General features: G+C 52.6%; 1 protein-coding gene across 3 annotated transcripts in view; it reads right to left on the bottom strand.

Annotated features, from left to right (window-relative positions):
- gmcl1 (germ cell-less, spermatogenesis associated) overlaps positions 1–13,415 on the bottom strand; it is a 69,746-nt gene extending 56,331 nt beyond the window's left edge. Inside the window, exons 1-3 of one of the 3 annotated variants that reach the window (XM_087984395.1) lie at positions 13,077–13,415; positions 10,392–10,515; positions 3,353–3,449 (exon numbers count right to left, since the gene is read on the bottom strand). In XM_087984395.1, coding sequence (XP_087840521.1) covers positions 3,353–3,449; positions 10,392–10,515; positions 13,077–13,258 — 403 coding nt within the window. In that variant the 5' untranslated portion in view covers positions 13,259–13,415. The remainder of the gene's footprint in view (positions 1–3,352; positions 3,450–10,391; positions 10,516–13,076) is intronic. The other 2 variants (XM_087984394.1, XM_087984393.1) reach the window with 2 other exon arrangements.
- Positions 13,416–14,306: the final 891 nt, after the last annotated feature.

Raw genomic sequence — 14,306 nt, 5'->3', positions numbered from 1 at the left:
GGGTGTTGAGGGATAGGCAACTTAGAATCACAACAAGAACCAAAGCAAACGACAGCACTAATTGAATTAAACCTTGAAGCAAGCTCAAGTGGCTAAAGAGCTTTCTCCAGTTCCCAAACTAACAGTAAGCCGACATCAATATAGTCACACACTTAAGAATCCTCTGAGGCCCTGTGCTGCACACCTAAGCAACCCATTAAAACAAAAAAAAGTTAAAATGCTCTTGACTCACTGGATTCCAAGCATGCTCTTAAACTGTAATTTGCATTTTGGCAGCTTGATGCTTTAGCACCTGCTTAACCATGGGAATAGCAGCGGCGGATAACCAGGCTGTCAGGTCAGGACGAGAATGCCCACTACACTGTCTCTCATGTCACAAGCTTTCACAGAGCTATTTCCAAAATAACAGGGGTCAGAGTTCAAAAGCCACTCAGGAAATAGTCCAAAGGGAGGTCAAGAAACTGTGACATCCAACACTCCTGATGGAATTTTGATGCCAAGCCGACATGAAGTGTGAAACCAGAGTGATACTCTTGGTGAAGTTGGGTTTGATTTACACAATGCAGCCTAACATGTGTTTGTCTCCTACCCATGACCCCTCCCCATGTACCAGCAAACTCTCTTGAAACACATGAATACAACCAATCTGAAAGGTGGCCCACAAAACTCAGGCCAGTCACCATCTTATCAAATGGTGTCTCTGCCTCGACCACCAACTCAGGCAGCCATTTCCATATCCTCACCACCCTGTCTGGGAAAGTGGTCTGCCAGGGAGTCAGGTTCGGAGCCTTTCAGGGTCAATGGTGTCCAAACTGAAGCTCCTCCACAGCACTGAGGGCAGCCAGGGGCTCACTCTCCCGCAGTCTCAGTTCTCTTACACCCTGGAAAGGGTGGAAATAAAAAAGGAAGTCATTTGAAAGCTATTCTCTGAAGCGTAGGCAGAAAATGCAGGCTTTGTTCCCTTCATGAAGCATCCCCGCAGGTTTCAAGACAATTTGACCTGTTCAAGGGGTCCTTAAATAGCTGCACCAGAATAACTACAATGTCTGTCTATTGCGTGTTCACCCTGAAGCACCAGCAGTCTCTCTCGCTCTGAGAGAGAGAGAGAGCAGCAAGTTGAAGCCTCGGATGTGGACTATCTGCAGCTTTCTGAGACACAGCCAGCCAAACAGCCCCTGTCAATTATTCAGGGCACCTTGAAGCTTTTCACTTCAAAACAAAAACCATGAGAGGAAGAGACAGCTTGAGCTGTTTGAAGTTTGTCAGCTTGTGCTCACACCTGGGAATTGGAAAAAATCACAAGGCAAAGCCTGGAGAACAGAATCCCAGCTGAAGCTCCCAGTGCAGGGCAGACAGACAGCTGCTCAGTCAGAGGAACTGTGGCACGAGACCATGTGGTACAGTGCGTCACATCCCTTCTGTGGACTCAGGGGCTCTCAGCTCAGCATTATAGAACCCTGACAGTGTGGAAGCAGGCCATTCAGCCCATCGAATCCACACTGACCCTCTGAAGTACATCCCACCACTCCCTATTGTATCCTTGTAACCCTGCATTTCCCATGGCTAACCCACCCAGCCTGCACATCCCTGGACACTATGGACAATCCACCTAACCTGCACATCTTGACTCTGTGAGGAAACCGGAGCACCCGGAGGAAACCCATGCAGACACGGGGAGAATGTGCAAACTCCATACAGACCAAAAGCCTGAGAATGGAATCGAACTATGGTCCCTCACGCTGTGAAGCAGCAGTGCTAACCACAATCACCGTGCTGCTCTGTATCTTTTGAGTTTGGGAAAGCTGTGCTTTTGGCATGACCCTGCTTTGTCAACTAGCCATCCAGCCAACTGAGCGAACAGACCCCTTAGTTATGTTCATGACTGAGTGCGACCCTGTAAATCCCTCCAAGTTGCCCATGAGAGAGAGCTTCCTGCACAGCCAGAAGCCACAGGGTAGCTGCAGCCCATCGGCTTCTCCACATCAGTGGATGTCATGCAGATATTAGTCACCGACTGACTTTCCTGAGGATGGGCTCCACAGCTCCGATGACTTCACTTCAAAAACACCACAGTGGCTGCAAAGAGGTGTGTGTCACCCAATGCTGGTGACAGGTGCCAGATAAATACACCTCTTGCATTTTACTGAATGCCGATTGGTCACCGCTAAAAGGGCTATTTCAGCTGTGTGTATCAACACAGCTCTTATCTGGGAAATTAAAACCAAGTGCAGCGTGAAACCCACTGGGAATGTGTTCCACGTCAACCCAGCTTTGGGGAGACATGACACCTCCACCTTTGTGTCACAGAATAGTCCTAGGCCATTGTGGTTTGTCTTACGAAGAGAGATCATTCAACTGTCAATCTGCACTGAAGGGGTTTCGGAGCATGTCTGGAGATCTCATTCAGGTCTGTAACCAGGTCAGAGCCTGGGAATCCTGCAGCGAGTAATACACCTCCTGTCTCCCCATTGTCTGCCCAAGTCAGGAGTGGGATGGAATACTCCTCACTTGCCTGGATGAGCGCAGGTCCAAGAAGCTTGACACCATCCAGGACAAAGCACCCTCTTGATTGGCACCACATCCACAAGCATCCACTCCCTCCACCACCTACACTCAGTATACACTATCTCCATGATGCACTGCAACAATTCACCAAAGATCCTCAGGCAGCACCTTCAGACCCACAACCACTTCCATCCAGAAGGACAAAGGCAGCAGATACATGGGAACACCACACCCTGCAAGTTCCCCTGAGCCCCTCCCCATTCTGATTGAGAAATATATCACCGTTCCTTCACTGTTACTGGGTCACAATCCTGGAAGTCTCCCTCTGAAGGGCATGGTGGGTCAACCCACAACACATGGACTGCAGCAGTTCAAGAAGGTAACTCACTCCCACTTCACAAGGGGCAACTCGGGACGAGAGATAAATACTGGCCCAGCCAGTGACTCCCACGGCTCATGAACAAACAAAATGAGAAACCTGACAAGACGAGTTTGCTGCCAAAAGATGATAATGCCCATGAGTGGGAGCAGACAGTCCAGCCCCCTGAGCCTGCACCACCAATCTCAACCATCGTGTCTCAACCTGGCCTTCCAAGCTGCTTTCACATGTGCTCACTGTATCCCTCGCTTTCCTGACAGAGCAACTTAGCCATCCAGCCTTAACTATCAGCCACATCAGGACACCAAAACCCCCCAGGGTAGACAGATGCAAACAGTGACAACCCTGAGTGAAGACACTGTTTGTAAACTGCAAACTGTACCCCTATTGCTGTGCCTACCCACTCTCAAATGACACATCAGTGTTGGTAGTTCCTGTTTGATCCAGCATTGAAACAGAGAAACGTACCCTCGGTGTCGATGTTCTGGTCAGGGATCTCCAGTTCGATGTAGCTCATGTTGGACTCTTTCCATGACCCACTGAACATACTTGAAAAGTAGCCAGACTGCAAAATACAGAACAAACAAAAATATTCACGGGTTAGGTGCCTTTCCTGGCTGCTGACAAGCCACAGTACACAAAATTACAGCTAGTGCGATGTGGTCAGAAACTCAGCGCATCTAGCAGCATCGATGGAGAGAGTGCAGAATTAACACTTCATGTCCAGCGTGACCTACCCACAGGACTGAAGGAGAGAGAGCTGGAAACAGAGGTTGGTTTGACGTGAACTGGTCCCTTAGTGAGGTCTGACCCTTGGCTTCTTTGCTGTGTCAAATGGAGTCCAGGCCCCAATGCTCTACTCCATCTCGCAGGAGGCAGAGGGTCAACAGGGCAAAAGAAAGGGATGCTTGACGTGGGCAGCCTGTGGCACACATTCAGTGGTGGTCAAGGTGGACACTATCAGCACTGAACAGCTTCACCCTGAGGTCAACTGCTGATAGTCGCAGGCTAATGTCAACTGGCTGAGCATTCAGACAACTCCAGTCCCACAAGCCAACAAAGGACTTGCCTGTTAGTTCTCAACAGCAACGACCGCATCACCGGCTGGGCCAGCATTTCCTGCCCATCCCCAAATGCACAGAGGGTAATTGTGATTCCTTCACACCCCTGTGGGTCTGGAGTCACATGTAGGCCAGGCGAGCTAAGGATGGCAGATTCCCTTCCCGAAAGGACATGATTGAACCAGGTGGGATTTCCTGACAATCGACACTGGTTTTATGGTCACCATTCAACTGGCAATTCCAGATTTTAAATCGAGTTCAAATTTGCAAACCTGCCACAACTGGATTCAAAGCCGGGTCTCTGGATTCAGAGTCTCACGGTGATAGCACGGTGAGGCTCATGCCTCTCCCGGTACGGAAGGAGGAGTGACTGATCCTGACTGAGTGAAACCTCTCAGGTCTGTGGGAAACAAAGGAGAAGGATGCAGTGATGTGACACGTGGAAGAATTCACTGATTTCCCAGAACATCAGACTCCTTCAGAGGTGAGGCTTCTCCAGGCTGGTCAAGAGTGAATGGTTCTGAACATGTTTAAAACCAAAAACACAAATCCCTGCAAGGATATCCCTCTCACTTTAAAAGAAAGTTAGCTGTGTTACCCAGGGATTCTAGTGGTATGTGAAATTATACAGCAGTCTCACAGTAATTGGCCCCTTCTCATCAATGGTCTCCATTTAATTGCTCCCTCTTTTCGTCAAAATGTGCAATTTCTTGGCCCCTTATAATTAGAGAGCTAATTCTGTCAACTCCTGCACTGTTCAAAAAAAAAAACAGCAGCTCCCGAAATGGCAACAAATATTTCTCTCGGTCCCTGATCACAGACTCGAGGCATTCCTGCTCACCCGGATTTCAACTCCAGGTGAATTGACGAACACCCCCCCCCACCTCACCTACTCCTCCTCCATACAGAAGCTCAGGCAGGCTGTGAGCTAACTTGGAAACCCCAGGTAGGGGCTGATCACTAACAAAGATTCACAGCAGAGTTCACATTCATCCAAACGAGCTGTTTGCAAAGACTGCACTGAATCTATTCAGTCAAAGCAGAGCTGATCAGCCAGGTGAGGCAGCACAGCCAGACAGCTGCGAGCCCCGATCAGCTCCACATGACAGGGAGAGGGGTGGCACGTTGGAAATTCCAATCTATCCTCCAGCAGAAAAAAATGAGGTGATGGAAGGAGAACTGCAAAGACCATTCAGCCCATTGAGTCTGCTCCCACACACCATCAGATGCTGGATCATCTCCCTTTGACCTTCACTTTATTGTCTGCCCTTTGGTAACCTTTCCCCTCCCTCATCAATGCAGAGGAGGAATGACTCAGCCCTGTAGAGACTTCAGGACCTAGCCTTGGCTGCTTTCTGGGCAGAGAGAATTCTAAACCAACAACCTTCTGAGAGGAAACACTCCTCCTCTTCACCACCTTAAAAGGGACACTCCTCTTCTTCAAGCATGGCCCTGTGTTCAATCGCTCTCTCCAGGGGAACAGGCCCTTTAAGATCTTCAGTGTTTCAGTCACATATCCTGTGATCTTTCAGAAATCCAATATGTTCAGGCCTTTCCTCAGAAGAAACCCTTACATGGTAACAGTCCGTCAACTGAACCTCCCCTGATGCTTCTGAAGGGATTACATCCTTTCCTGAATACTCAGCCCTCCAGGTGTGGTCTCTCAGTGACACAGTACCAGGCAGGAGCAGCTTCTCCCCAGAAAGTCCTCTTGGCAGTATGGCTAGGGGACTGAACAGACTCCCTGAGTTTGAACCTCTCTCAGTTACTTCCGGGCTCTCCGATCAAAGCTGCATGGCCCTTGTGGCTGTTTCGATCTCATGCTGTAATCTCTCTCCTTTCTGAAACCATGGTCATGGGGAGTGGGTGTCGCTGGCTGGGCCAACATTTCTTGTTCAGCCCTGATTACCCAGAAGACAGTTCAAGGTCAGGAGGTCTGCAGTCACATGGAAGCCAGATTGGGCAATGACAGATTTCCTTCCCTGAAGAACATGACCAAATATTTCTTAAATCATTACCTCTTTTCCCACACTCCCTAATACACTCCAGCCAGGTTTGTCTTTCTGTACTGTTCTCTTTCTGCCTCACTGCTGCTCATTGCTCTCTCATTTCCTTCCATATCTCTTTCTCGCCCTGTACTCATTTCTCACTCTTGCTTTGTCTCCCTCTTTCTCACACACACAGTGTTTCTCTCTCTCTGACAGTCCCTGCTGATCTCCTCTCTCACACTGCTGTTATGTTGTCATTCCTTCCTCTGCTCTTGTATCACACAGCTCTCAGTTGGTGTTGTTCTTGGATGCTGGTCTCTGCCTCCTCTCCTGGTTTCTGCTGTCTGCATCCTTACTGTTTTTGTGACATTGCTCTCTCTCTCTCTCACCAGTTGGTGTTTTTAGCACTGGCAGGATGAAGTCTCATTTCCTGAATTTCTGTTTGAGATGGATCTGAAATTGGTCAAGTACTTAGCTATCAGCAGAGTTGTTGGGGTCATTTAAGTGACTGCTGGACTTGCACATGGATAGCAGTGAGTTGAGGGGTGCAAAGGTTAAGTTACTATATTTGACATTAGGATTAAATCTCGGCACAACATCGTGGTCCAAAGGGCCTGTTTTGTGCTGTACTTTTCTATTCCATTCTATTCTATTGTAAATGGTAGAGGGTTGTCTTTTGGACTGGTGACCTGTGATCAGCAGTGTTCCACAGGGATCAGTGCTAGGTCCACTTTTGTTTGTCATTTACAGAAATGATTTCGATGAGAATATTGAAAGCATGGTTGATAGTGGTGAGTGAAGGTGGTTATCTAAGATTATAAAAAGGTCTTGATCGATTGGGTCAAAGGGATGATGAAGAGTGGCAGATGGAGTTTAATTTGGATAAATATGAGGTTTTACATTTTGGTAAACCAAACAAAGACAAAACTAAAAATTAAAAGTTGGACCTTGGGCTGTGTCGTTGAGCAGAGAGATCAGGGGTTCAGGTACATAATTATCTGAGGTCTGCATCACATACAGAGAAGGTGGTTAACTAAGCACTTAGCACAGTTGCCTTCATTGTTCAGACCTTAGAGTATCAGAGTTGGGGGATTATGTTGAGATTGTACAGGATGTTGGTGAGGCCCCTTCTGGAGTACTGTGTCCAGTCCTGGTCACCCTGTTACAGGAAGGATATTGTCAAGCTGGAGAGGGTTCAGAGAGATTTACCAGGATATTGCTGGGAATTGAGAGTTTGAGGTTTAACGGGAGGTTAGAGAGACTGGGGCTTTTGTCATGGGAGAATAGGAGGTTGAAGGGTGACCTTACAGACAGACATTCACAAGGTGGATGGCATGTGGCTTTTCCCGAGGATGGGGGATTTCAAGACTCGGCAGAAGAGTTTTAAGGCGAGATGAGAAAGATTTTGAAAGGTCATGATGGGGCTTTGTGATTTTTTTTAAACAGAGAGTGGTTTGTGTGTGGAATGAACTTGCAGACAAAGTGGAGGCTGTGGGTCCTCTTGAAAAGGCACTTTGGTGAATGACCCTTGCCACTGAGGGAAGGAAACTGCCATCCTTACCTGGTCTGGTCTACATGTGACTCCAGACCTCCAGCGATGTGGGTGACTCCAAACTGCCCTCTGGGTAATTAGGGATGGGCATCAAAACCTGGCCAAAGTAACAATGCCCTCACCCCATGAATTAATAGAAAATACGAGGTACATGAAAGAGTAAGGTTTGGAGGGATATGGGCCAATCGCAGGCAGGTGGGACAGAGTTTAGTTTGGGACTATGACATAGCACAGACTGGCTGGACTAAAGGGTCTATTTCCGTGTTGTATGACTCTGTGATACTGCAGGCTTTTCAAGCTGGGAAAGAATGCAGGTCAACAGGGAAGGAGCAGACCATTCTGCCTCTCAAGGCTCAGGAAGATGATGGTTCATATTTGACCTGCACTTCACAGTGCAATCCAGTCTGCCGATCCCGAATCTCCAGAAACCTCAACAGTCTAAACAGCTTGATCTTCAGTCACAGGCAAACACAAAGGAGTACAGAAGCCCAGCCATTTTCAGAAATTTCTCCTTGTTCCTCACCAGGGGCGGTTTGCATGGGGTTCAGAACAAGGTCAAAACATTCTCTCCACAAGACAGAGTGAGGTGCCAGCATCCCCTCCCTGACACAAGGACACCCCGTAAAGGGGGCAGTGCCCTCCCCCTGACACAAGGACACCCCGTAAAGGGGGCAGTGCCCTCCCCCTGACACAAGGACACCCCCTAAAGGGGGCAGTGCCCTCCCCCTGACGCAGGGACACCCCGTAAAGGGGGCAGTGCCCTCTCTCTCTGACACAGGGACACCCCGTAAATGGGGCAGTGCCCTCCCCCTCCCTGACACAGGGACACCCCGTAAAGGGGGCAGTGCCCTCCCCCTCCCTGACACAGGGACACCCCGTAAAGGGGGCAGTGCCCTCCCCCTGACACAGGGACACCCCGTAAAGGGGGCAGTGCCCTCCCCCTGACACAGGGACACCCCGTAAAGGGGGCAGTGCCCCCTCCCTGACACAGGGACACCCCGTAAAGGGGGCAGTGCCCTCCCCCTCCCTGACACAGGGACACCCCGTAAAGGGGACAGTGCCCTCCCCCTCCCTGACACAGGGACACCCCGTAAAGGGGGCAGTGCCCTCCCCCTCCCTGACACAGGGACACCCCGTAAAGGGGGCAGTGCCCTCTCCCTGACACAGGGACACCCCGTAAAGGGGGCAGTGCCCTCCCCCTCCCTGACGCAGGGACACCCCGTAAAGGGGGCAGTGCCCTCCCCCTCCCTGACGCAGGGACACCCCGTAAAGGGGGCAGTGCCCCCTCCCTGACACAGGGACACCCCGTAAAGGGGGCAGTGCCCTCCCCCTCCCTGACACAGGGACACCCCGTAAAGGGGACAGTGCCCTCCCCCTCCCTGACACAGGGACACCCCGTAAAGGGGGCAGTGCCCTCCCCCTGACACAGGGACACCCCGTAAAGGGGGCAGTGCCCCCTCCCTGACACAGGGACACCCCGTAAAGGGGGCAGTGCCCTCCCCCTCCCTGACACAGGGACACCCCGTAAAGGGGGCGGTGCCCTCCCCCTCCCTGACACAGGGACACCCCGTAAAGGGGGCGGTGCCCTCCCCCTCCCTGACACAGGGACACCCCGTAAAGGGGGCGGTGCCCTCCCCCTGACACAGGGACACCCCGTAAAGGGGGCGGTGCCCTCCCCCTGACACAGGGACACCCCGTAAAGGGGGCGGTGCCCTCCCCCTGACACAGGGACACCCCGTAAAGGGGGCGGTGCCCTCCCCCTGACACAGGGACACCCCGTAAAGGGGGCGGTGCCCTCCCCCTGACACAGGGACACCCCGTAAAGGGGGCAGTGCCCTCCCCCTGACACAGGGACACCCCGTAAAGGGGGCAGTGCCCTCCCCCTGACACAGGGACACCCCGTAAAGGGGGCAGTGCCCTCCCCCTGACACAGGGACACCCCGTAAAGGGGGCAGTGCCCTCCCCCTGACACAGGGACACCCCGTAAAGGGGGCAGTGCCCTCCCCCTGACACAGGGACACCCCGTAAAGGGGGCAGTGCCCTCCCCCTGACACAGGGACACCCCGTAAAGGGGGCAGTGCCCTCCCCCTGACACAGGGACACCCCGTAAAGGGGGCAGTGCCCTCCCCCTGACACAGGGACACCCCGTAAAGGGGGCAGTGCCCTCCCCCTGACACAGGGACACCCCGTAAAGGGGGCAGTGCCCTCCCCCTGACACAGGGACACCCCGTAAAGGGGGCAGTGCCCTCCCCCTGACACAGGGACACCCCGTAAAGGGGGCAGTGCCCTCCCCCTGACACAGGGACACCCCGTAAAGGGGGCAGTGCCCTCCCCCTGACACAGGGACACCCCGTAAAGGGGGCAGTGCCCTCCCCCTGACACAGGGACACCCCGTAAAGGGGGCAGTGCCCTCCCCCTGACACAGGGACACCCCGTAAAGGGGGCAGTGCCCTCCCCCTGACACAGGGACACCCCGTAAAGGGGGCAGTGCCCTCCCCCTGACACAGGGACACCCCGTAAAGGGGGCAGTGCCCTCCCCCTGACACAGGGACACCCCGTAAAGGGGGCAGTGCCCTCCCCCTGACACAGGGACACCCCGTAAAGGGGGCAGTGCCCTCCCCCTGACACAGGGACACCCCGTAAAGGGGGCAGTGCCCTCCCCCTGACACAGGGACACCCCGTAAAGGGGGCAGTGCCCTCCCCCTGACACAGGGACACCCCGTAAAGGGGGCAGTGCCCTCCCCCTGACACAGGGACACCCCGTAAAGGGGGCAGTGCCCTCCCCCTGACACAGGGACACCCCGTAAAGGGGGCAGTGCCCTCCCCCTGACACAGGGACACCCCGTAAAGGGGGCAGTGCCCTCCCCCTGACACAGGGACACCCCGTAAAGGTGGACATATCCTACCTGACAGAGATAAATCTTGTGAAGATGCCATTCCTGTCCCAGAGCACAGATGGTGATGTCACTGTTTTCCCCAGCGAGGAAGAGAGTTTGGTAAATATACTTGGAAGTGCTTTTCAACTTTTTCCTGTGAAAAGAAGAGAATGGAGCCTGCTGTAATAATACAACTAAAACAAATCGTGATGCAGTAGACATTTGGGATGGTTCTTTAATCAGCTGGGATACTAAGGTGGAGCACGCTGTGAAGACTGAGATTTATTCAGAGTGCTGTGTGAACTGACCAAGCTCCCTCAGAGTCAGACCTGATGGCTACATGCCCACAGCTCGTCCTCAGCATTTCTCCAAACCTCACAGTTTGCTGTTCTGAAACTTGCAGCAGCCTCCAATCTTTCAGGGTCACCAGCAGTCTGCCCAGGGAAAAGGCTGCATGACCTAGTTTCCTCCAGCTGGACTCTCACGTACCTCATACAAAGACCATCCTTTTCCCAAAGGATCATCCAGCACTCTGTCTTCCTGAACTTTACAGTGAATCTGGCACTGCCACTGAATGGTCACCAGTTCAGCTACTGGTTACCTATCTTAACCTCAAGCACAGGATCCTCACCTGGGTCTGGGTCTAAATTGCAGAAGGATAGGTCTGGCCATCACACCCACCAACCTCGGTGGTTAGCACTACTGCCTGACAGCACCAGGCACCCAGGTTTGATTCCAGCCGCAGATGACTGCCTGGAGTTTGCATATCCTCCCACAGCCCAGCCATGTGCAGACGAGATGGATTACCCATGGGAAATACAGGGTGACAGAGATAGGTTCAGGAATTAGTCCCGGTGGGATATTGTTTGCAGGTCCGTTTGGACTCACTGGGCTGAATGGTCCGCTTGCACACTATAGGGACTCTGAAAATAACCGATCACTCTAAGCAGTGTGGAGGGGAGACTTTTTTTTTTCAGAAATTATTTCAGGGAGATTGTCGTAGAGTAAATTGGTAAACGACCGGTCAACAGCAATGTATTGAGAAATAGTTGAGAAGTTATTTCACAACACTGAGAATGGATACCCTCAGACATGGGAGCAGAAATTAGGCCATAATTAGATATAAATAGAAAGCAGGAGGCAACAGCTTCACTTCACTTGGAGGTTGCCACTGATGATGTTACCCAGCCAGGTAATGAATCGCCTGGATATCAAACCTACACCCTAAGTTTAGTGAAATTGTTTGTTCTCCGAGGGTAGTTACTCTTTTAGCCTTTTCACCTCTTCAAGAAAAGAGGCAATAAATCTTTGTAAGGCAAAGGCAGATCGATTGTTGCCAAGCAAGGGGGTGAAAAATTATCGGAGATAGGTGGGAATGTGGCTTCAAAGTTGCAGTTTGATCAACTGTGACCTTACTGAATGGCAGAGCAGGCTCAACGGGCAGAATGGCCTCCCTGTTAATAGAACCTGGACTGACAGCAAATACTGGAATATGAAAACAATGTGCTGGAGAAACACAAGTTCAGCTGCATCCACAGAGAGAGAAAAAAGGAGCATGTTTCAAGTGCAATCAGGCTCCTCTTGAGAGCATGAATGGGCTGGCAATGGTCACTCTATCTCCTTCCTCTCTGCATGTTTGTAAGTCTGTCTGGCACTCAGCGTCATTCACTGTTTCTTGAACGACGGGTTTAAGGCCAGAAGGTATGAGTGTCCAATTAGGCCATTTGACCCATCAAGTCTACTCTCCCATTCAATCATGGCTGAAATGTTACTCAATCTCAGTCTCCTGCTTTCTCCCCTTAACCAATAATCCCTTTACCAAATCAGGAACCAAAGTATGACTGTTTTAGAAATGCTCCATGACTTGACCTTAACAGTCTTCTGTTGTAATGATTGGACAGATTCACTACCCTCTGGCTGAAGAAATTGCTCCTCACGTCAGTTCTGAAAGGTTGTCCCTTCGTTCTGAGACTGTGCCCTTGGATACCAGCATCTCCTCCGCATGGAAGAACCTTTTGGATCTGCCCTGTATCCAGGCTCTTCAGCCTTCCCAATGCGACCATCAGATCGCTCCTCACTCCTTCTGAACTCCATCAAACACAGACCCACAATCCTTCATTTCCAATCCACTCGTGGAAACCTATTCCAGACACCCCCCTCTAACATCAGGATACAGGACACAAAACCAATCAGAACATTCCCAAGCGTGACACACCGACCCTGGAATGGGGTAGGAAGGGGCACCCACATTTCCGGGAACCCTGAATCCACTCTGACCTGGGCGCAAGTCAAGATATCAATGACGGGCGAGAACGGGTATTGAGGTGTACTAGGGAGGTACCCGCAGCATGCACTGAGGCCCTTCTACCCGTTTGGTTCCTGCTAACCACTAGAGGCGGGAGGTTCCTACAATTCCACTTTCCCTGCACTTAAGGCAAGGTGCCAGTGCACAAATGCCTGCTCTGGGGATGCTCAGTGCAGAGTCCTGTGGTTTGCAGCAACCTCCCTGCACTGGGCTTGGAAAGGTACAAGGGACAAAGTGGACCAGGACTGTTCAGCTTATACGGGTCACGTGACTCCCAGCCGGCCACGTCGCGCACGCGCCCAGTTCCGCCCTCGACGCCGCGGAGGGGCACGTGACCTATCTCCAGCGCGCGGAGCCACGTGACCAACCGCCGCCGGGGGCGGGGGAGACGCTGCGCATGCGCCCCTCACCTCCGCGGCCCGGCCGCCTCCAAGGCCTCGGGCCTCCCGCTCTCGTCGTCGTCGTCGTCGTCGTCGTCTCCATCCTCCTCCCCGCGCCGCCGTTTGCGCTTCCTCCGCTCGCACTCGCATTGGCAATTGGAGGCGCCCGAGGGGAGGGCGGCGGACACCAGCCGGCTGCCTAGGCCGCCCATTGACCTTCCCGGTTTTGTTTCTCTCTCTCACTCGGAGCTTCTCCTTCTCCGGCGGCGCCGCCGCCTCCTCCACCAGCTCGCCGCCATCTTGTCCCCGCCCTTAGGGGGGGTGGGGTGGGGCCTAGCTCTCCACCAATCACAGCCCGCCTCCCTCTTAAAGCGAGGACGCACCGCTGCCCTATTCCGGGTGCGCAACCGAAATTCACAGCGCCCCCTCCCCCTCCAACCCCATGATCCCGCGAGGCCACTGCTTCCTCATGATGTTGGACTGGGGTGGACCAAGTGCAACGACAATCACCCGGCGGTTTGGCATTTTTTGAGATCACAGGCTTTTCAGTGGCGTTGCCCCCTCCCCCGACGATGGGGATGGGGGTGGGGGGCACCCTCCCAAAGCCTGTGGTCCCTCGGGCGAACCCGCTGGGTCCTCGCCCGGCCTCGTGTGATTCGTTGACTTGCTCCTCGGGTTCACGGCGCCGGCTCACGGAAAGAGTTACTCCGTCCCCGTCCCGTCCTCCGGCGTAGCCCTCACACCCCTCGCCACACGGAGTTACAGAGACGTACATCACGGAAACAGACCCTTCAGTCCAACCCGTCCATGCCGAGCCGATATCCTGAATGGATGTTGTCCCGTTTGCCAGCGCTTGGCCCATATCCCTCCTGATGCTGCTGTGAGTGGAGTGTTGAATATTGTCCCCGGCTTCCACATTCCACTCACACCAGTTTTGAGATTAGATTAGATTCCCTGCAGTGTGGAAACTGGCCCTTCGTCCCTCCAAGTCCACACTGACCCTCTGAAGAGTAACCCACCCAGTCCCATTTCCCTCTGACTAATGCACCTAACACTACGGGCAAATTAGCATGGCCGATTCACCCTAACCTGCACGTCTTTGGACTGTGGGAGGAAACCCACGCAGATATCAGGAGAATTCTTTGAGCTTTTGAGCTCCCTGCCTTTCAATTCTGTGTCTGAGTGCTCTTCTTTATCAAAAACACCTGATGAAGGAGCAGTGTCCCGAAAGCCTGGGATTTCAAATAAACCTGTCGGGCT

This window comes from Chiloscyllium plagiosum, unplaced genomic scaffold (genome assembly GCF_037043375.1).
Source record: "Chiloscyllium plagiosum isolate Xiang-an unplaced genomic scaffold, Cpla_swu_hap1 HiC_scaffold_48, whole genome shotgun sequence".
NCBI lineage: Eukaryota > Metazoa > Chordata > Chondrichthyes > Orectolobiformes > Hemiscylliidae > Chiloscyllium > Chiloscyllium plagiosum.
The sequence above is the reverse complement of the archived record's forward strand: the minus strand, read 5'-3'. Positions and strand labels throughout refer to the sequence as shown.